Below are 23,398 nucleotides of genomic sequence, written 5' to 3'. Positions count from 1 at the left end.
ACATTTAGAAAGATTTCCAACCTCAGAAAATTTGAAAGTCACTATATTGTACAACCCTGTCCTTTAGAGGTTTTATGCATTGTAAACAGCCATGTTTACTCAGGTTATTTTTTAAAGGTGGCTTTTATATGCTCAAAAATTAAAAAGAAATGCCTTGCTGGCCTGAAATTTCAAACTTGGCTTGTAATTCTTAGTTCATCTTTTACTGAGGAAATTATAGTCAGTAAAAGACCAAACCCATTGGAATAGCAGAATCCTTTAGAAGTCCAGTTTTAACTGTATTTTGAAACATTTTTGCAGTATTTCCTTAGGATTCTTCTGAAGGAAGGCAAGAAATATTGACAGAAGAGAGACTAGGAGAGTAAAACACAGCTATTCTCCTTACAAGCAGTAGATATTTCTCTAATACTAGTGATTAGGAAACTATTAAGATATAAGTAGTAAAAAAGAATTCTGCAATCTTTTTTACTCCCTTTCCCCCATCCTCCCGTATAATTAATCTTCAGAGGCATTCTCTGTGTTTCCTGAATGTCTCATTGCCAGTTCCTTAGTTTTAGTCCTCAAAGCTCGGAGTACGTACCGTGCTCTCTTGGCTGGATACTGTTGCCCTTTCCTAGAAGGCCTTGCTTTCTCCTGAGTAATGAATCCTCATCTTTTTTAGAGACTACCAGGTTCAGTTTAGATTTGTCGTCCTTTCCTTTTGGCAGACTTCCATGACCAACACTGGGTTGGATTACCCTTCTTTGTGTTTACAGAGCCCTTGTGTATATATCCATCATACTGTTACTGATTTTTATCTACTTTTATTCCATTTGCATATTTTTCTATGAATGTGATTAGAATTTTTGCTTCTTCAAGGGTAGGAATTTTGCATTACCCAGTGCTTTATATATAGGAGCTTAGTGAAAGATTGATGGTGAACAGATAAGGCACCAGGTAATGTCTCCTGTCAGAAGCTATAAATAAGTACAAACTTTATGTTAAATTTTCAGTTTATTTTAACTTCAGTAGAAAGGAGACAGTATACAGTGTTGTCATCTCAACTGTTTTGACTTTCATCTTTTTAAGAAAATTTTTGTCTTTTATTTTTGAACAGTAGCTAAGTTTTCAGTGTGAAACCTGAGTTTAAGTTCAAATATATCTGAAGGTATCAACAAGTATATTTAATGAATCATTATTTATCTTCATACTAGCCAGGCTTTATGGCTCCTCAGAACTATCTAAAACATGCATCAGGAGTTCTGATGAGTGTCATGGTTTACATCTGAGATGGGGAATAAAATAGTTTGACAGGAGGTCTTATGTCTTTACATTGAATGGCAGTAAAATACAACAGAAACGATTGTTACTTAAGATAAGGAGCAGGGTTTGGACAAATTTGATGTTATTTTTAGACCTTGCCACAACTTAATTAGCAAATAGATACTAGCTATCTGAGTTATAAATAAATTCTATGTTTCTTTTCAGCAAAAGAAGGAATTTACAACATAGTACCTCAAGGGCAAAAAACAAAAGTATTTATATCCAAGTGATTTACCTCATATTTCCTCTCTTAAAACTGATTCCCTTTTAAGGAAGTACTCACATTTCTGATGTAATAATTTTTTTTTCTTGGCAAGGAAGCTTTATTATTCAATTTCCACACTAAAAATCGTAAGATATTTGAAGTGCTAAGTCACTGTAGTGTGCCTAAGGGAGGGGAAAACAGTTTTTTAAATAAAGCGATCAAGCATCTTCCCTTCCTGACATGGAGGCATTAGCATGGTGACTGTGAAGACACAGGGTAGTGAAGAGGGTTGGGGGACCACATAGAGGCCCAAGACTAGCAACCAAAGATAAGAAATGGTGAGTAGGGAACACAGAGCTAGTAAGCAGAGACAGTATCATTTGGATTTTGGTTACATTAAGCAAATAAGTAAATGGACTGAGCAAGTAAGAAGATATGTTGAGGGTAATAGTAGCCAAGTCTTTTGCTACCCAAGAAGTATGTAGAAATATAGGGGGAAAATAAGGCCATACAGAGCCCTAAGATATGTTGGATTGGAATTAGAGGAATAAGTGTGAACTCAAGGGTTTTATACAGAGAGATGTGGGAAACAGCTATAGATGTGTAAGTATGTATCTGTATGTGTTTATATGTTTGTGTGCTACACCCCAAGAGCAGTGAGCTCACTGTCCTTTCAGATCTTGGTTTCTAAATATCAAGGAAAGTGAGAAAAAGTACAGATTGTACCCAGAGCATCTTTTACCAGAGAAATATTAGGGATATGTCAAAAGGACCAGGATTCTTCCTAAAGGGGCTCCCCTTGGGCAAATCCACAAATTTGAGGCTCAGACTAAATAAACATAATAATGGATTACAACACATTGAATTAAGTAGGAATAAATGAGTCCATGATGATTATAAATAAGTAAATGACAATGAAGGGAAAAGGTTATGTAAATTAATAAGACTGGGAAGAATAATGAGCATAAAGAAGCACATTTGGTCACTAAGGTAGAGGAAATTCAAAAGCAGTTTTCTGTGGATACTCACATGGTGGGTAGAGCACTGATGGCTTACAGGATTTTAGTGTAACCCTAAAATACTTCTTTGCAAAATACTAATCAGTTACAAAGCGAGAAAGTAGTGAATTTAAGAGTAGCGAAATTGGGCCGCAGAACTGCCAGGTGATGAAGATTAACATGGGCAGTGGTGTGACAAGGTGACATCCTGAGCTTCCCCAAAGGATGCACTGAGAGGTGCGCTTTATCATTTGTGTGGTTTTCCTGACAAGAATGCCTTACTAATCTGATCAGGTGGAAAGACTCTCGAACTCAGGTTGAAGGTCATCCTACAGAATGTAAGGCCTGAAATCTTTAAAGCCATCAAGGACACGAATGAGAGGGAAAGACTGAAGAGACTTGGCGACTGAATGCAACCTGTATTCCTTGATAGCGTCCTGGAAAGAGACAGTGTTGGGACAGCTGACATTTGAATGAGGTGTCTAGATTGAATAGTGTTGTGACAGACTTGTTTTCTGAATTTGGAATTTGCTGCTTACGTTAGAGGATCTTTGTTTTAGGATATACTCACTGGAATGTTTAGCAGGGAGGCAGAACCTAATGTCAGAAGCTTCCTGTCAAAAGGTTCGTGAAAAGACTAGTAATAATAGTGTATGTGCACAGGAGCAGTGGGTGGGCCCTGGAACAAATGTGCTAATATATTTAAAGTTGGGAAATCTGGGTGAAGGGCTCTATTCACTTTTCTACAATATTTAAATGATTTCAAAATAAATTATTAAATTTTAGAAAACCATAAAGCATGAGGATTTATTTTACAAAGGAAAGTCTTTGGAATCATTCTTATTTTTTTCTTTTTTTTTAATTTTGGGTGGAGATAATTACGTTTTTATTTATTTACTTATTCTTAATGGAGGCACTGGGGACTGAATCCAGGACCTTGCGTGTGCTAGGCATGCACTCTAACCCTTAGCTATACCTTCCCCTTTGGCATCCTTCTTTTGATTAGCATATTTTGAGCATGTTTTATAGTGAGAATTATTTGAAGATGCAAAAAATTAAGAAAGGGAGAAACACTTAGGGAAAGAACATTGTATCGGGTGCTAATTGCTTAATTAAACACTGTGCCATGTATTCTGTATAGTCCCAAAATAAATTCTTTGTTTTGCTCAGAATTTATTATAGCTGTTTGAGAGAATTTAGCAGTTGAAGCAAACTTATTTATTCAACAATTATTTTTTGAATACTTGTATATCAAGCAGCATTCTAAGTACTGAGGGAATAGAAAACAGAAGAAAATCTCTGCCCTCAAGGAGTTGCATTTTAGTGAAGAGAGACAATACCAAAATAAGTTAAAAAAAATATAGACTGTTACATCGTATTAAGTGCTCTAGAGAAAAGTAATTAGAGGAGCATTGGCGTGAGGGTTGTAATTTTAGAGAGGGAATTCTATCTAAAGAAGGTGACATTTGAGCAAACCCCTCAAGGAAGTGGAGAAGCAAGCCATACCGATCGATACTCAGGGAGGGTATTCAGGCAGAGCTGAAGTACAAACAGCAGGTGCAGAGACTAAGATGGGAGTTTTTGTGGTGTGGGCAGCAAGGAGGCCTAAGAGGCTGGAACACAGTGAGTGAGCAGATGTAGGGTGAGTAAGGTCAGAAGTACTGGAAAGCCAGGTAGCACTAGCCTTGTTGTTCATTATGAGGACTTTGGTTTTGAATCTGAGTGAGATGGGAAACCAGTGGAGGGACTTGAGGAGAGGAATGACAGAATACGATTTATATTTTAATCACTCTGACTGCTGAGAATAAACTATAGGTAGTTGAAGGCAAGGGAGAAATAAGGGAGACAAGTTGGAAACTTACTGCAATGAGGTGGCTTTTCCAGGGTGGTAACAGTAGAAGTTGATAGTGTTGATGGGAAAATTGGTGAGATTATCCATATCTTTTAGTGTTAGAGCGAACAGGATTTGCTGACAGATGGAATGTAGGGTGAGAGGAAAAGACAGGAGCCAAGGACTAACTAAGCAGTAGGAAAAACAGTTTTGCCAGTAATTGAGATGGGGAAGATCATAGGATGAATAGACTTGAGAAGGATCAGGAATTCCCGTCTACACATGCTAAATTTGAGATGCCGGTTAGACAGCCAGGTAGGGATATTGAGCAAGCAGTTAGAAGAGCAAGTTCAAAGAGGGGTCCAGGCTTGAGAGATAAATTTAAGAGTCATTTACACTATGAGACTGGAAAAAATCACTAAAAGTATGTGGGTGTAGGAGAAAAGAGAACAGTTGAAAGATTGAGTCCTGGGGCATTCCAGGTGTGGGAGAGAAGAAGGAACCAACAATGGAGACTAAGATGGTACATTGGAACCCAAACCTCTTCTCAGTGGCCTTAAAAAGTAGCAGCTGGTGAAATGAGGGTAAACCCTGAGCTCATAGTTTGCTAGAAGCCAAGTGAAGAAAATGTTTCCATAAGGGCCAAGTGACCACCTATGAGAAAAGCTACTGAAAGGTCAAATGGAGTGGTTTCAGAAAAGCATAAGAGGAGAGGAATGAGGGACATTAAAGATAGATGAGTCTTTCAAAAAGTTTTGCCGTAAAAGAGAGAGAAAAATGGGCCAGTTGATGACAGGGAAAAAGGATTGGTTTTTTAAAGGAGTTTTGTTTTTAGCTGGGAAATGTTAAAACATGTTTGTATGTTGATGGGACTGATCCAGTAAAATGAAAAGCTTGATTCTGGAGAGGGGAGAAAATCATTGGCCAATGTCTTTGAGTAAGCGGAGGTGTTGGGCACTGTTGCACGAGTGCAAGGACTAGCTTTAGCTAGAAGCATGGCCAGGTAATCCCGTGTAATAGGAGGGACCACTAGTACTGGTTGGTGGTGGAAGTTGATGGAAGACCCTTGATTGTTCCTGTTTTTTCAGTGACTGGTTAGCAAGACCATCAGCTCAGATGGATTTTCACATCTCCAGCATCTCCTCCCTCAAAGAGAAAGGAGGTTTGAAATAGTCAAGTAGGAGAGTAGGAAAGTGAAGGGCCAGAGTAACGTCATATGATAGCCCATCCACCTTAGGGGCCCACCTGGAGTAAACAGGCTGTGTTTGAAGTTTGGTCAGTCCCTCCATCAGTCCAGTCATAGTCAAAAGTTAGTTTAACTGGTATTGTTTGTTGGTTGTTATTTGGGGAAAAGGTCGAGAAGGGGAAGGGGGCGTATGTGTAATTCAAAACATGAGAGAAAGGGGTGTTGAAGGTATGTATGTGAGGAAATGATTATCATGATTGACCCTGGGGTTTGAGCTGGATAAGGAGGAATTGAGGGCTGCGTAAGGGTAGTGGTGAGGTGAGATGGAAGGACAGGGAGAAATTTTAAGAGCAAAGGTTATAGGATCTTTAGGGTTTGTGGGATTAGTGGTATCTGGGCACTAGAGGGAGTAAGCTGGAAAGAAAGATCATCTAGTTGATATTAAAATCATCAAGAATTAGGACACGAGTAATGTTGGAGTTGGGGGCAGTGAGCCAGGAGTTAAACTCTTCAAGGACTGAGGACGGCAATGTGGAGCGGGGTGGGTGTACGGGGTGATGCCACGAGATTCAAAGCACAGGCGCAAGGAGAGCCATCCACTAGCAGGCCTAGCTGTGGGCCCTTCTTATGTTTCCTGAGCAAGAGACTAACTTATATTTTCTGTAATTCATTAGCCCTATATTCTAAATTCTGAATCCTTCTTGGAAAGAGTAACTGAAATAAAAGAGCAGAATGTGTGAAAATTTTTTATTTCACAAATATTTGATTGGTGCTTCTGTGAATTTTCAGTAATTCAGAAAACTGACTTAACCTGTCATTTTAAGATAGTTTTTTTCAGTTTTATGTTTAACAGTATAGCTGAGTTATACCTCAAAACTTCTAACATGTTTTGGAAGGAAAACTATGCTGTATGTCCACTTTTTATAACTTAGGATTTCTTATTTTGTGTTGGCAGACATATGATATGGAGACCATTTTTTTGTGTGATTATTGGGAGCTTTATTATTTGTCTAATAAAGTTTTCGATGTTTGGTTGTCTCTCCTTTTTTCTAGATTACATACCGGTTACGGCACCTCCTTCGAGCAAGGTGTGATGCTTCCCCAGTGACCAACAATACCATCCAATTTCACTGTGATCCTAGTTTCTGGGCTCAAAATATTATCAATTTAGGTAGGCTATTATGTACGTTTTCTCAAAGTGTCATTTGTTTCTGGAACTTTTAATGATTATGAGATTATTGAAAATATATTCCCTTCCACCCCCAAAATGTTTTTATTATCTTGTTTTAAAGACAGACTCTTCACTAGTATTTCGTTAGTGTGTGTATATGTGTGACACATGCATGAATATAAACACGTGTAAACATGTGGATGATACAAAACATCCTTTACATTGACTCACAGTGTGTCTGGACTTCTGCATTTTAGTTTTTTCCCCCATAGAATCTTGCTTGTACTGTTAATCACGTATTTATAGAATGGTTGATACAACTTTTGACTTGTGACTGCCATTAATACAAGATTTTTTTTAATATTTAGAATGTTTTCTGGGTGAAAACAGTGTATTTCTCAGACAATTACTGGCTTACTTACTCTTGAGACCCAGTCATCAGGCACCTAATGGTTTGTTTGCTTTATCTTGCTCGGGAAGACTTCTCATTTTTTTCTTTTGCCGTTTATGTAATAACTATATGTTTTTAAACTTCCTAATTGAAGTATGACATGCATACAGATAGCGAATTTTAAGTACTGGAACCCACTGAATAAATCACCAAGGGAGACTATTGTGATGATAATATTTGGTAACATCGACTATCCTTGCAGGCAGTCCAGCGAGTAGAAAGTGATTATTTATCTTTCTTGTTACATTATATGCTAGTAGAAAAAGTCTTCAGTTTTTGCCTCCTTTCTTAATTTCTCATAGGGAAACTATAGAAACAGAAATGTAAGAATTCCCTACACGTTCTTCATCAACCACCAACATTCCCTTTGATGACAGTTTGGGGGCTCACTGACTTTGTTTCAAAATCATCAAAGATGGTTGTTCTCTCATTCCTTTCCTAAGCTAGAGTTTGGGTAAGAAAAGAAGAAATGGCTCAGAAGAGAGCCAGTGCTTTCCAAACACACCAGGAAAGGAAGAGAAATAGGCTTACTCAAATCTCACCCTTACAAGGGAAGAGCTGAAAGTATGGTAACAAGGTGACCCTTTAAAGGAACAGTGATGAGATGACCCCTGCAACTCAGTTTAGAAGTACATATTGATTGATTGATACATAGCAGGCAACTGGAATCACACACGGTCTCACCTGTATAACTAAAAAGAAGCATCTTAATACACAGTGTGTGTGTAAGTAACTATCTCGTATCCTGCCCCATCCTCCACCACACCTTCAGCTATGCAGAGAGCCCATCCCAGTTACACAATCACACAAAGTCATATGTAGAGTTGTAAGCATATCCCTTAAAACGTAGACTACATGATGTAGACCTAGGTAAAATTAAGTAAAATTAAGAATATGTATAACTTTACACACATAAATGGACATAGTTTTAGATTAATCTACATCAGCAAAAACAACAAAAGAAGCACCTCCTGTTTGTGAGGAGTTTGTAAAACAGTATCCTTCACTGTAGGACTTCTCCATGCTGTCATATACGGCTCTGTAAGTTGTCATTTACAGTGAGATTTACATTTTAAATCTTCCAAGAAGGAGATAAGTTTCCCAAACTTGTGGGAAAACATGTTACAGAAAAATGCAAGGGAAAAATACTGATTTGGATGAATATTCAGTTAATGTCTTGGTGACTTTGGGTAAGTTGTTCAATCTCTCTGAACCTTAGATCCCTTATCTGTACAAAGGTCTTTAACAGTATGTATAGACCGACTGTCACAGTATCTAATACATAGTAAGTATTTAATGAATAATAACCATATTTTTAGGGTGTGTATGCTTAGTAAATCAGAAACATTTGAGTGTCTACTGTTGAAGAAATCAAGCTTTGCCTTATGCTAGGACCAGACCTATTGGAAGTACCTTTAAGCTCTAACAGTATAGTTGTAAGCCAGTGTTCTCTGTTAGATCAGTAACATGGTGTGCACTGTGACAGTGTGAAGAAAATGTCAGGTTTGCTTGTTTTGATACACAACAGCACTTCTCATAGTATGGTCTGAGTATGCGAAAGACAGAGGCCTCCCTTTTCTAAGTATGTATCCATGTGGGGCTGGATTTGCTTCGTGTATTTCAGTCTAAACAATGTTTTATGACACGTAATGCAGAAACAGAGATGAGAGTTCAGCTGTTAAGTCAGACATTTAAAGAGATGTTCAAAAATGTAAAATAGTGCCACTCTTCACTAAATTCTTTTGAAAATAAGTTATTTTTTCCATAAAAATGTGTTACTAAGGATTGTGATCTTTAAATGAATTAGTGAGAAAAATATTTTGTGGGTGTTTTTGGTGTTTTGTTTTACTTTTGGGGGGGAGCTAGTAATTAGGTTTTTAAATTTATTTATTTTATTCATTTTAATAGAGGTTCTAGGGATTGAACCCAGGACCTCGTGCATGCTAAGCATGCACTGTACCACTGAACTGTACCCCCCCAAATGTTTTTAATTCTCATTTGTAGTTTCAAATATGGTAAATTTTGATTGATAGGACCTACATAAACAAAAACTCTTTGGGACTTCTTTTTTTAAGAGTATAAAGGTTTCCTGAGACAAAAAAGTTCCTTAGCAGTTCTGAAGATCAGCAAAAATAGCCTTACAAAATATAGTATTTCACTCTCAGAAAATCTTTAGAACTTAACCTTTTCTCTCTAATTAGGTTCTTTAGTAATCGAAGATAAAGAGAGTCAACCACAAATGCCTAAGCAGAATCCTGTCGTGGAACAGAATTCACAGCCACCAGGTGGTTTATCTTCAAACCAGTTATCCAAGTTTCCAACACAGATCAGCCTAGCTCAATTACGACTCCAGCATATGCAGCAACAGGTAATGGCTCAGAGGCAACAGGTGCAACGGAGGCCAGCACCTGTGGGTTTACCAAACCCTAGAATGCAGGGGCCCATCCAGCAACCTTCCATCTCTCATCAGGTAAATTTGGAAGCAGGCCTGTCCTAACTTAGATAATTGTAGTACAGTTGTATTCAGCAGCTCTTAATAACCAAGTCATCCATCATCCATGATTTAAATATGTGAATCTATAAAAATTTATCACATTAAGGATCCCTGATTTAACTCCTAGTTTTTAGCCCTTCTCAAAATAAATTAATGGTTTATTTAGCTGGGACATCTATTCTTATCTGCTCTTCATCATCTTCATATTATAACAGAGGGTAAATTTTTGCATTCTTAACACATGCATATGGTTGATGGGAAAAGTTGTGTACCTGTAACTCAATTCTTGTATTAGTGTTTCAGAATGACTGATACTTTAGGTATCTGTTCTCTGTAGGGATGCAGTGTCTACAAAAGCCACATGGCATCTTTGAAACTAGGGCAGAATGAGATGGAAAAGGGCAAGGGTGTGATTCGTTAGAAGTCTACCTTTTTCAAACTTTACTTCTCAGCAAATATTCCATGAGCCGTTCTTACTTTTACTAGATATAAAATAATCTATTTATTTTAAATCCAATTTTTGAAGATAAAATGTTTATATACTTTATTAAATAGTTTAACAGCCCTGCTCAGGTTAGATGTGGACATACTTAGATTTAATAAAGGAGTGGAATGTCTAATTAATTCATTAAAAATTATCTTCAGTTACTTTTATTTATTAATTTATACTCTCCCTATTTCTCAGAAGGGTTTGAACTGATTTACAGTAAATGACACAAATGAAATGGCACAAGAATTAATAAATATTAATAATGCTCAAATAAAGTATGTAGAATTAGGCTAAGAGTTCTTATTCTGCTTAACAACAAGACATAGTTCCATTTTTGTCAACTGAACAAAAAAGAAGAAACAGGATTAATATCTGTATTATTTAATAAAAAGAAAACATGCCATTAATTAGGGGAAATTTTTACTAGTATTTTACTCACACTAAGAGGAATGTATAATGTGGTTCTTTATGAAAAAGCAATTAAATGGCATAATTTTTTTTGTAACAATTTTATAAAACATACAGATGATTTTCACAGGACTCTTACTTCAACCCTGAATAAAAGGCTTATGTAGATCCTGATCTTGTTAATTGGCTTCTGTGAAGGCCTGAGGTGCTGTATTTGAGATTTACTGCTGTCTAGTAAATTGATAAGAAGGCATGTCAAATCCAGGAGAATATTAGTATGACCATTTGATTATTCCTCTCATACTTTGTTTTAACCTAGGTTTTTAAAGGAAGTAAATAACAAGCAGTTTAAGAGGTCTTTGGTGAGTGTTCCATGGGAAAAGAATTGTTCGCTTTAGGTACCAAGAGTGCAACTGGCAGAGCAGAGAGTTTAAGAAAATTGAGGAATAATTTTGTTACTACCTCTGCAGACTACAGAGTGATATGTTGCAGATAGACTGCAGAGGACCAAAATTTTTCTGAAGAAAAATGTGAAGAGGAAGAGAGAGAGGAAATAATTACTTGTTGAGAGCCTAGTGCTAAGCATTTGCGTGGTTAATATTTATCTTAAGTGTCTGAGAGATGGTAAAGTGACTTTTATTTAATACCTTATTAACCTGAAATGGCATAAATCCATCATTTGTATTAATTCCCTTTTCACTAAGAAGTGAAGAACTAAGGCAGTTAACAGATACTATGTGACTTGGTCACATTCTCATAAATAGTTATTTATATAAGCAGTGACAAAACAGAAGTGACCTCGATCGAGCCATTTGCCTGCTTATCTCAGAAATTTGCTTTGATCTTATTATTCCTCTCTAAGATTTACTGGTGTATAATATATGTAATGTACATTCTGTATTATACAGCCTAACTTTCCCACTTGGAAAGATGGTTGACTCTTGAACAATGCAGGGGTTGGAAGCGCTAACCCGGCATGCAGTTGAAAATCCACACGTGGTGCCTCCCTGTCCTCTGTTCCGCATCTGAGGATTCAGCCACCATGGATTGTGTAGTACTAAAGTATTCACTATCAAAAAAATCCACATCTAAGTGGATCTGCACAGTTCAAACCTGTGTTGTTCAAGGATCAACTGTAAAGTAGTTTTCTCATCTTTTGGTCATTAACCTCACACACTGCTCTTTTCCTATCTCCTCTCAATAGCTCCTGGACCTTCTTTCAATATTCTCTTCTCTCATTTTTTATCTTCTCTCTGCCAAATACCCACTCCTACATTATTCACTCATCAATTTTCCCTCCTCTCTAAACTTTTACACTGCCCTGCCCATCTACCTTCTTAGTTTTCTAACGGTTTATTTGCATATACATATGGGAAAATATCTGTCTATAATCAGGTGTGTATGAGTGCCTCTTTGTGGAGGTGTTCAAATCTTACTAAACATCTGTCCATGGGACACAGGTACATTTAAAGGACTGCCTCTGAAAGTCACTTATATGACAGTTCTCTGTTTCTTCTTTCTCTGAAGATGAGCCATGTAATCTGAATGACTGAGGGGTTGAGTGATACAGTGGTGGAATACATAGTTTGATGACTGACTGGTACAAATTGATAAATCTTGTGCATTTCTGTTTATTGAGCAGTATACATTATACTCCATCATACTTCAGTGGACAGTTCTAAGTTTGTTAGCTCTGAGTATGCTATTTTACACTTACTGGTTCTCACTCCTGGGCCAGATTTACTGCTATGGAGATACTCTCATTCATATGTATACATTAATTCTCCCAAACAGTGGCTTGATGTTAGAAGGACATCTGCTATCCTTCGTGGTTATTCATAGTTGGGAATTACTGACCTAGGATAAAATTAAAACCGATAATAATAAAATATTTTGAATGAAGATGAAGATAATGATGATTATATGTCAGTTTGCTTAGGCATGCAATTATTTTTCTATTCTCTCCTTTTTTTTTCCTTCTTGTAAATTAATTGACTCCATTTAATTAAAAGAGCACTGGTTTTGCTATTTCTTTTATACTCATAACTAGTTCCTAATCTTATTTTGGTTTCAAGTTGCTTTTCCTGTCACAGGGTTCTTAGAAATTAACTCAGTCAACTAGGAGTATAGGAGAGGGGGGAAAATTGTCTCACATCTCACCACACTGTGATTCTCTGATGGCAGGGTGGACATCCAGTCACACACTGATTTCTCACAGAGCTCAGTACTCTGGCATCAAGTGTCATTTCTTGACTGAAACAACATATAAATCTCAGTCAGGGTAAGGGGTGTGAGAATAGGGTGGGCAAAAGATTCTATAAGTAGTCTTCTCCTTTTAGGATCATTTTGGGTGCTTTTCCACTTTTTAAAAATTGTCTCTTGGATAAATTTAGAAGTTTTCCACTATTTCCATTACGATTCCCCAAATCTTTCCTGTTTGTGTTTCTATGATATAAAATCTTTCAAACCACAAAACTTCAATAGAAGAATCAAAAAGATTACTCTGGCTTCCATCTCATGCTTCTTTAAAGTTTTGATGTTTTCTCTGCTTTTCTCTGATATGTTTCTATTCTTCACCTACAGAATTTCCCTTGGTCTTGAAATAGTATTTAAGTCTTTTCATTGGGTCTGTAATTGCTAGCCACTCTTGAAAGTTACTGAGGGTGAACACAGTGCCAGCTGATTTGTAAGAAAGGGGAAGGAAGCAATTTACCCAGGAAAGGAGAATAAATTCTGAAAATAGAAGAAGGAAAAGAAAAGAAAAGGGGCAGAGCTACACTTTATAGCTGTCTGCCTTCACAGTGTCAGAGTTTAAAGGGGTGCTTCTTCAGCCTTATAAATTCCACATTTATTTGTCCCATTTTGAATGTGGGAGTTAATAGTTCCATTTCTAAGAAGCTCTAATCATACAGTTAAGAAGTATTTACTTTGCAATTAGTTGCCAACCATAGAGAGAATTGGATAGTCAAGATGAGACTGGCATATAAGATTACCTTTTTCTAGAACACTGGTCTCATTTTCTAGGGCTAGCATTTGTAAGCAAACTATGCTTGCCTTCCCAGCCCTTACCCTATCCTGTAATCGGCCAGTGTTGTCCTTGAAGGGTTTCCTTTCAAAATCTATTTTCTTTTGGGGAAACTCATCCTCTAAGCTGTAATTAGTACCTTAACCTCCAGCTAAACACATGTTCTGGTAATGATATGGCAGACAAATTTTGGATTAAAGCCTTAGTGCTGCCTTTTATGAGCTGTGTGACTTTTTTCAGGTTATCTAAGCTTCTTTATGTTTAGTGTCATAATTTGTAAAATATGGGGAGGGTAGTAACAAGATAACACATGTAAAACGCTAATCACAATGCCTGCAGTATAGTTCAATCTCAGTAAGATTCATAGGTTTTTAAATGTTACTAATATAATCTGTTTTCATTATTGTTTTATTGCTTGCAGTGCAGACCTTGGAGCCAGAGTACTTGAGTTCAAATCTCAGCTCCATTCCTTCCTATCTTTGTTAATCTTGGGCAAATTACTTAAATTCTCTGTATCTTAGTTTCCTTTTCTATAAAATAAAGATAATCCCTACCTCAGAGGATTATTGTAAAGATTAAATGAGTTAACACATGTAAAGCACTTAAAATAGTACCTGACATGTAATAATTGTTCAAAAATGTTAGCAGTTATTATTCTGCCACCATGTTACTTTAGGAGGTTTGAGGAGGACAGTTCTTTGCAGAAGATAATCATCAGTGACTTAGAAAAATACCAAAGACAAGTTTTCCCTACTTCGCAGTATGGCCTAGATCCAATCCTGGTGTAACCTACTTAGAATTGAAAAATCCTCTCCCAAGTCTCCTTCCTAATAAAACTTCTTTTCTTTAAAGTGCTTATATCTATTCTAGAAGGCTGTCCGTTCCCCCCATACCCTTGTTGTCATATTAGTAAATGATTCATCTGTGGCAAAGTTGCTGTCTTTCTGTAAAGTTATAAAATAGAGTTCTCTATAATTTGTCTTTCAGGAGATGATTGTCACTGAATTGGTTTAATTTCTTTTTTCCAGCAACCCCCTCCACGTCTGATAAATTTTCAGAATCACAGCCCCAAGCCCAATGGACCAGTTCTTCCTCCTCATCCTCAACAGTTAAGATACCCACCAAACCAGAATTTGCCACGACAGGCAATAAAGCCCAACCCCCTGCAGATGGCTTTCTTGGCTCAACAAGCCATAAAGCAGGTATATGTGTTTACCTTCTCTCCTCGATTGCTTTTTCTGCTTCTCTCTACTTCAGAATCACAGTGAACTTATGGATAGAGCAATGGTTAGGAAGAGCAAGAGCAAGCTTTTTTCTCTTTTATATAAACGAGAGTTACAGTTTATTATTACAGACCCAAGGAGACAAAGCTAAGAGAAAGAATCTTGATGTTTTGAATTAACGAGCCACTTATACAGAAGTGAGGCCCAGAATAATCAGTGAGTCACAGGTATTAATTTTTGCAAAATTGATGTGTATTCCTTTTAGGTCAGTACATTAAATTTCCTAAGGCAGAAATATTCTAACAAATACAGGTTGCATACTTCAGAAGAGAACAGTAAACAAATTTTCAGAGTGTTTCAAGGAGACTTCTTGGAAACAAACTTACTATCACACAGTTTTAGTTTGGACTACAGGTATATCTGATAAAGTTTAATATTTAAGGTTGTATATTAAATCTGAGACGGTGTAATACTTATATTCTTAATGTCTTCAGGTAAAAATTTTTTTTACGCATTATATTATCTTTTAAAAAAATGAAAGTTTCCCCTGTGCTTTGTCTTCTCCAGGCACTTATGTCAAGTCTTTCCAGCTTAAGACTAGGAGATTGATTTCAGCTTAATTTTTTTGCCAAGACCAAATTAAAGAATATGATGCTGTTCCCATAATTCTGTGACATTCATTTTGATCAAATGATTTGAAAATAATATTCTAGAAGTACACATGCTGTGTGTATATGTGTGTATGTGTTTTATAATTAGTTTGACTTTGATATAATATCAATACATTTTCTAAAATAATATTTTAATTATTTTCAATAAATTTTATACCTATCTCTATTTTATCATGAGAGGTTAGGTGAAAAGGTCAAGCTGTAGCTTGGTGTTAAATTGTTTATTTTCCTAATAATTTTGTGGCCTTGTACACATTTATTCTTTTAAATCTCATTTGCCCCAAATAATAAGTGAGTGCCTTGCAGAGTTGTGTTGAGACTTAGTGCTAGTGTAGATAAAAGCACATTCTTAGTGCTCTAATGTTGACATTAACCTCTTCCCTATGTATTATTTTTAGTGGATAGACACATACTCTAAGAATGTTTTTTAAAATGTTTCCTGGTCAAAAATCTAAACATGAATAGATAAATGAACAAACTAGGAGAAAATAAAATACAGTGAGGAATTTTGTTTTAATTGGTGGAGTAGCTTAACAATTTAGAGTATACTTATACAATGGAAATGCATTTTAGCTATTAAGAAAGTGCAGTAATCTTATATGTGATCTCCTGAGTATATGATATGGGAAATAAGTCAGATTTTTGTGAGTTATTCTCATTTTTGTGTTTTTGTTAATTTTTTTTAAGTCATATACATAGGAAAAATCTGGAAAGATTTACATCAACTGTAACTGATTATTCTGTGGCAGGGAGGAGAAAGAGAGGTTGATGGTGGTATGAGAGGTGGGTAGGTGGTAAAGATGCCATTCATATTCACGGGGTTTTTTTCAATGGAGCATATAAATTAGATATTTAAAAATTAGAATATTTCCGACACTGTCACTATATTGTGTAGTTCATATGTAAATGATGCTGTGTTTGGGAATTTTTTTCCCCTGCATAGTCTTAAAATACCTCTTAGTTGGTTTTCCTTCCCCCAGTATTTTATTTTGAAATTTTTCAAACATAGTTAAGTTGGAACAATTGTATAGGGGACGGATTAGTCTGTTTGCCTTCTTACTTATTATCGTTATACTCACTTATCCATCCATCCATCAAACCTTATTTTTTTAGACAGCAGCAGAGGTCATTTCTGCGTACTTTAGCATTCCTAGTATTAAAGTATTTATCTCAGCCTCTAACATAAATGACAGGGTTTCCTCAGTTGTGTATTGATGCTTAATTACCTGTTGATATCTGAGAAATGAGTGAAAACAACCAGACAGGAAACCTGAAAGCCACGCTGTGGGGCTAATGTTTGGTGGCTGAGGTTCTGCGTTTTTATGAGGGCTGCTAGGCATGTTTATTAGGAGAGTTATTAGTGTTGCCATCTTTAGGTAGTGGCCCAGTTCCCAGAAGATCTTTCTGTTTTATGCCTCAAATGCAGGGCCTGCCTGCTCATTGAAGCCCTCTAAGGGGAGAAGGTTGGTGGTGGCCAGAGGCAGCCTGGGCAGGAAGCTCAGCATTCAATGTGTGTATGGTTTCTTAATTCTCATTGTCAGTGCAATACTTCTGCCTTCAACTGAGCCTGGTGCCCTTCAGTGCAAAGATACGGTTTTACCTATTCTAGAGAATAAACTTTCAGCCTTCTATTGAAGTAGAGGACATCCTTACTATCTTGAGGTAGCTACAGATAAAACAGGGAAGGAGTGTGACATTTAATCCTTCTTAAACAGACTCAATAGATCATCCTGTAATTTTAGCCCCAGTTTCACCTCTTATGCTCCTAATTCCCAAGCTCCTAGGAGTTCTGCAGTTAATGCTGGTTTACTTCTCTGTTTCCTCACTGCCAGCTTAGGTTTCAGCTTTATCAAAGTGACCAATTCATTTGCTTTTTGTCCATTTGCTTTCCAGCTTCCAAAATGCGATTTCTGTCTTCTCTCCTGTTTTCTTTGTATTTATGGGTCAATACCTTTTAAAAAAGTTTCCTTTAACTGTCATTTTAGTTTCAGGTATATCAGGTAGGGACAGAAAGAAGAAAATGTATATTTTTGCCCTCCATCTTTACCTTGAAGTTGCTGTGTATATATTTATATTGATTTTCCAATGTGTATAAGCTTTCCAAGATTGGATACTGTGGTCTTCTGGTAAAAATCAGTGCTTTTCATTTTTTATTTTTGGACAGGACTGATGAAAAATTATGTATACCTGTGCCCTCTCCCCTTTCCATTAAAATTACAATTGGATTCAAATAGCACATTCTTCTTTTACTGTGTTTTGTGTCTGGAACAGGGATTAGATGGACACTGTATGTGACAGGCCTGCTGATAGAACCTTTCTTCTTTCCTTCTTGCCGCTACAGTGGCAGATCAGCAGCGGGCAGGCTGCCCCATCAGCTGCCAACAGCACGTCTTCGACTCCTTCCAGCCCCACCATTACTAGTGCGGCGGGATATGATGGGAAGGCCTTTGGTTCGCCTGTGATTGACTTGAGCTCACCAGTGGGAGGTCCCTATAATCTTCCTTCTCTTCCAGACGTAAGTATCCACAAATGTCATACTAAGAATCTTTCCAATATTTTAACTGAACTTGAATCTGGTAAAAGACATGGATTTGTTGGATTATAGGTTGTGTGTGATTTTAGAAGTTACTTTTATCCTTTAGAAATATTGTAACAGCAAGAAAAATAAAGAGATTAATATTGATACTTGAACATGCTGCAGAATATCTTTCAGGGCACTGGAGTTAAAAGTGTAAATGAAGGATTATGGTGATGGAATATGGAATCTAAGCTGGGAAAGGAGAGAAGTGAGGACATGGGAGGGGTACTGGAAAGCTGAGCTGCAGGGATGTGATATATTAGAATAAGGTTAGAGAGGGAGGCTAGAATATAATAGACATCAGAAGAGATGGAGACAGATATAATAACAGAAATGAAAACATTTTCTTTTAGGTTATACTGACTAGTGTAAAATTACCTCTGATTTCTCTTATATTTAAATTAAGTATATTTACCCTCTAAACTAACTTTGTCAGTATGACTTCTTAAAAAATCTTTTTCAGAGGCAGAAAATGTAACATTCTATAGGCAGATCTCCACACATAAGTTGGTACTTGTTTTACTGTTTCTCTCCTGCAAGCTTAGGTAATCATGCATACAAACATTAAAAACTTTCAAGAAATCTTGTAAGATTGTGAAAGAACTTAAAAATGTTTGTTTAGTTTGGTTTTCAACTTACTGAGATCCACTAATAGTTCCTAAAAGTTGCATCATAACTTTACCAGTTATTTTGTTTTTTAAATAGTTGTTTTATGCTTTAAATGGGTAGAATACCTGTATTTTTCATGCATAGGTGGTACATAGGAAAACTTCTTTTGTCTCATTCCTATAATTTTATTTTAGCTTTTAGGATTACTCCACAACGTAAATAACTTTTCTTACATTAAGATCTAACAAATCCAATCATTCTGGTACTTTTTGCACACTGAAAAATATTGGCCAAGGCAACGCCCAAAGAATATTAAGCATAAATAACCCTATGTACTTCCCGCCTCCCCCAACTGAAAGGGCGCCCAGAAGGACATCTTCCCCTGCAGTCCTCAAATACAGATGACCCTTTGTCCACGAGCCTCTGGCAACTGGAATTCCTCATCTGAACCACAGAATAAAGAAACTGATTTGAGTGACTATTTCCTGAATCCTCAATCCTACCAAGGATGGTTCATAACTAGTACCATTCTAGATGCAGAGGCGAAAAGTAAATTCATTATATACCATCTGTGCCCTTGGACGGTAGGACTTAATTTTCATGAAGAATTTTGGTTGAGAAATGTTAGAACTATGTTAGACAATTGAATTGGATTTTAATGACAGAGACATTCTTAGGAAATAAATGATATATTTAAACATTAAAATACTTGCATCCAAAGTACTAAAATCTTACTCAATAGCAATCAGTATATTGGCCTAGCAGTCAATTAGGAAAGAAGTGTTATTTATATAGCTCTTACATTAAAGAAAGAATCTATAAGTGATCAATTTTTTTCCCACCAAACAGTAATAATGTATTTAAGTGAAGTTAGTGTTCTGGAAATGTTATGTGTGGACTTACTTCATCTATCTAGTGCAAACCATGGCATCAGTTTCCAAAGTGTAGGCCAAAGACATGGGGGTCCCTACAACCTTTTCAGAGATTCCACAAGGTCCTTCCTGGGTAAGACCAGATTTTCTTCATATTCTTCATCCAAAACCACAAATCTCAGCAGACTGAGTACAGAAGCAGATACAAGAATCCAGGTGGCTATTATTAAGCCAGACACTAAAGAAATTTGCAAAATGTGAAATCGTGCTATCCTTCTCACAAAGTTTTTTCTTCTAATTGGTACCTTTTGTTACTTTCAAATAAATTAAGAAAAAAATTTTGTTTTAATTGTTAAGGATGCAACACAAAATACTCCTTTCTCCTGGCTTATGACTTCTGAGATAATGTGACTCAGTATATTTTTTAAGATGGTATATTAAGAGATGTGAAAACTTTGTTCAAGATTGTTTATGGGGAAAATATGCATCAAAACTTCCCAAATATGATATTTGTATATTTTATTATTTGACAGTAATTAAACTATTAAAATTTTCTTATGAATTTAAAGTAGCTCTTAACTTGCAAAGTCGGATGCCATGAAATAATTTCTTTTCTTATAAGATTGACTGTTCAAGTACAATTATGCTGGACAATATTGTGAGGAAAGATACTAGTCTAGATCATGGCCAGCCAAGACCACCCTCCAACAGAACTGTTCAGTCACCAAATTCCTCAGTGCCATCTCCAGGCCTTGCAGGTAAAATGAACTTCTTTTAATTTTATCAGTGTTTTTTCAGTTTTTATTCTACTTGAATTTTAAAAATCACCCTCCCCCCTCCTTTTGTTGTGTGATTGAGATGGGTCTGAATTTTGCATACTCTTTAAAATTAATATGCTTTCAGAGTGGGAAGCAAAAGGTAAACCTCTGTACATTTTCAATTTCAACAGATTTAGAGACATTATAGCACTCCTAGAAGACAAGCAGTCTTATAGTTTCTCTTTTTTTTCTCTATTTAAAAACAGCTTTATTGAAGTATAACTGATATACCAAAAGATCCTGATTATTTAATATATACAATCTGATAAGTTTCGACATATGCATACACTTATGAAACCATCGCTACAATCAAGGTTATAAACAAAGCCATTAATTCCAAAACCTTTCTCATGTCCCCCTCCTTTTTTTTTTCATTTTTTTCTCTGTGATTTATCATAACATTTTGTGTATATTTCCCTGTGCTAGATAGTGTAATCTTGTTTATCTATTCTACAATTTTGAAATCCCAGTCTATCCCTTCCTACCCTCTACCCCCCTGGTAACCACAAGTCTGTATTCTCTGTCCATGAGTCTGTTTCTGTCCTGTATTTATGCTTTGTTTTTGTTTGTTTGTTTTGGTTTTTGTTTTTTAGATTCCACATATGAGCTATCTCATATGGTATTTTTCTTTCTCTTTCTGGCTTACTTCACTTAGAATGACATTCTCCAGGAGCACCCATGTTGCTGCAAATGGCGTTACGTTGTCGGTTTTTATGGCTAGTAGTATTCCATTGTATAAATATACCACATCTTCTTTATCCAGTCACCTGTTGATGGACATTTAGGCTGTTTCCATGTTTTGGCTATTGTAAATAGTGCTGCTATGAACATTGGGGTGCAGGTGTCATCCTGAAGTAGATTTCCTTCTGGATACAAGCCCAGGAGTGGGATTCCTGGGTCATATGGTAAGTCTATTCCTAGTCTTTTGAGGAATCTCCACACTGTTTTCCATAGTGGCTGCACCAAACTGCATTCCCACCAGCAGTGTAGGAGGGTTCCCCTTTCTCCACAGCCTCTCCAGCATTTGTCATTTGTGGATTTTTGAATGACGGCCATTCTGACTGGTGTGAGGTGATACCTCATTGTAGTTTTGATTTGCATTTCTCTGATAATTAGTGATATTGAACATTTTTTCATGTGCTTTTTGATCATTTGTATGTCTTCCTTGGAGAATTGCTTGTTTAGGTCTTCTGCCCATTTTTGGATTGGGTTGTTTATTTTTTTCTTATCGAGTCATATGAGCTGCTTATATATTCTGGAGATCAAGCCTTTGTCGGTTTCACTTGCAAAAATTTTCTCCCATTCCGTAGGTTTTCTTCTTGTTTTATTTCTGGTTTCCTTTGCTCTGCAGAAGCTTGTAAGTTTCATTAGGTCCCATTTGTTTATTCTTGCTTTTATTTCTTCTAGGAGAAAATTTTTGAAATGTATGTCAGATAATGTTTTGCCTATGTTTTCCTCTAGGAGGTTTATTGTATCTTGTCTTATGTTTAAGTCTTCAATCCATTTTGAGTTGATTTTTGTATATGGTGTAAGGGTGTGTTCTAGCTTCATTGTTTTACATGCTGCTGTCCAGTTTTCCCAACACCATTTGCTGAAGAGACTGTCTGTATTCCATTGTATATTCTTGCCTCCTTTGTCGAAGATGAGTTGACCAAAAGTTTGTGGGTTCATTTCGGGGCTCTCTGTTCTGTTCCATTGGTCCATATGTCTGTTTTGGTACCAATACCATGCTGTCTTGATTACTGTAGCTCTATAGTATTGTCTGAAGTCTGGGAGAGTTATTCCTCCAGCCTCTTTCTTTTTCTTCAGTAATGCTTTGGCAATTCTAGGTCTTTGATGGTTCCATATAAATTTTATTATGATTTGTTCTAGTTCTGTGAACTATGTCCTGTGTAGTTGGATAGGGATTTCATTAAATCTGTAGATTGCTTTGGGCAGTGTGACCATTTTAACAATATTGATTCTTCCAATCCAGGAGCATGGAATATCTTTCCATGTTTTAAAGTCGTCTTTAATTTCCTTCATCAATGGTTTATAGTTTTCTGTGTATAATTCTTTCACCTCCTTGGTTAGATTTATTCCCAGATATTTTATTACTTCGGGTGCTGTTTTAAAGGGGATTGCTTCTTTACTTTCTTTTTCTGTTGATTTATCGTTAGTGTAAAGAAATGCAACTGATTTTTGAACATTAATCTTGTAACCTGCTACCTTGCTGAATTCTTCAATCAGCTCTAGTAGCTTTTGTGTGGACCTTTTAGGGTTTTCTATATATAGTAACATGTCATCAGCATATAATGACACTTTTACCTCTTCTTTTCCAATTTGGATCCCTTTTATTTCTTTCTCTTGCCTAACTGCTGTGGCTAGGACTTCCAGGACTATGTTGACTAGGAGGGGTGATAGTGGGCATCCTTGTCTTGTCCCAGATTTTAGTGGGAAGCTTTTGAGTTTTTCACCGTTGAGTACTATGCTGGCTGTAGGTTTGTCATATATAGCTTTTATTATGTTGAGATATGTTCCTTCTATACCCACTTTGGTGAGAGTTTTTATCATAAATGGATGTTGAATTTTATCAAATGCTTTTTCTGCATCGATTGAGATGATCATGTGGTTTTTGTCCTTTCTCTTGTTGATGTGATGTATTACATTGATTGATTTGCGTATGTTGAACCAGCCTTGTGTCCCTGGGATTAACCCCACTTGGTCATGATGTATAATCTTTTTTATGTGTTGTTGGATTCTATTTGCTAAAATTTTGGTGAGGATTTTGGCGTCTATGTTCATCAGTGATATTGGCCTATAATTCTCTTTTTTTGTAGTGTCTTTGCCTGGTTTTGGTATCAGGGTGATGGTGGCTTCATAGAATGAGTTTGGGAGTATTCCCTCCTTTTCAATCGTCTGGAAGAGTTTGAGAAGGACTGGTATGAGTTCTTCTTTGTATGTTTGGTAGAATTCCCTGGTGAAGCCATCCGGTCCTGGACTTTTATTTGTAGGGAGGTTTTTAATTGCTATTTCTATTTCCTTTCTAGTGATCGGATTGTTCAAGTGTTCAGTTTCTTCTTGATT

The 23,398-nt window shown here is 36.5% G+C and overlaps 1 protein-coding gene across 2 annotated transcripts in view; it reads left to right on the top strand.

Moving 5' to 3' along the window:
- Positions 1 to 23,398, top strand: part of TRIM24 (tripartite motif containing 24) — an 88,713-nt gene that overhangs the window by 51,119 nt on the left and 14,196 nt on the right. The window contains exons 8-12 of one of the 2 annotated variants that reach the window (XM_072964371.1): positions 6,576 to 6,693; positions 9,346 to 9,512; positions 14,590 to 14,763; positions 17,797 to 17,970; positions 20,137 to 20,272. In XM_072964371.1, the coding sequence (XP_072820472.1) occupies positions 6,576 to 6,693; positions 9,346 to 9,512; positions 14,590 to 14,763; positions 17,797 to 17,970; positions 20,137 to 20,272 (769 nt within the window). Of the gene's footprint in view, positions 1 to 6,575; positions 6,694 to 9,345; positions 9,615 to 14,589; positions 14,764 to 17,796; positions 17,971 to 20,136; positions 20,273 to 23,398 lie in introns of both variants that reach the window. The other variant, XM_072964370.1, reaches the window with a different exon arrangement.

The sequence above is a fragment of the Vicugna pacos genome, chromosome 7, assembly GCF_048564905.1.
Source record: "Vicugna pacos chromosome 7, VicPac4, whole genome shotgun sequence".
Classification (NCBI taxonomy): Eukaryota; Metazoa; Chordata; class Mammalia; order Artiodactyla; family Camelidae; genus Vicugna; species Vicugna pacos.
Note: the sequence above shows the minus strand (reverse complement) of the source record. Positions and strands in the feature narration are given on the sequence as shown.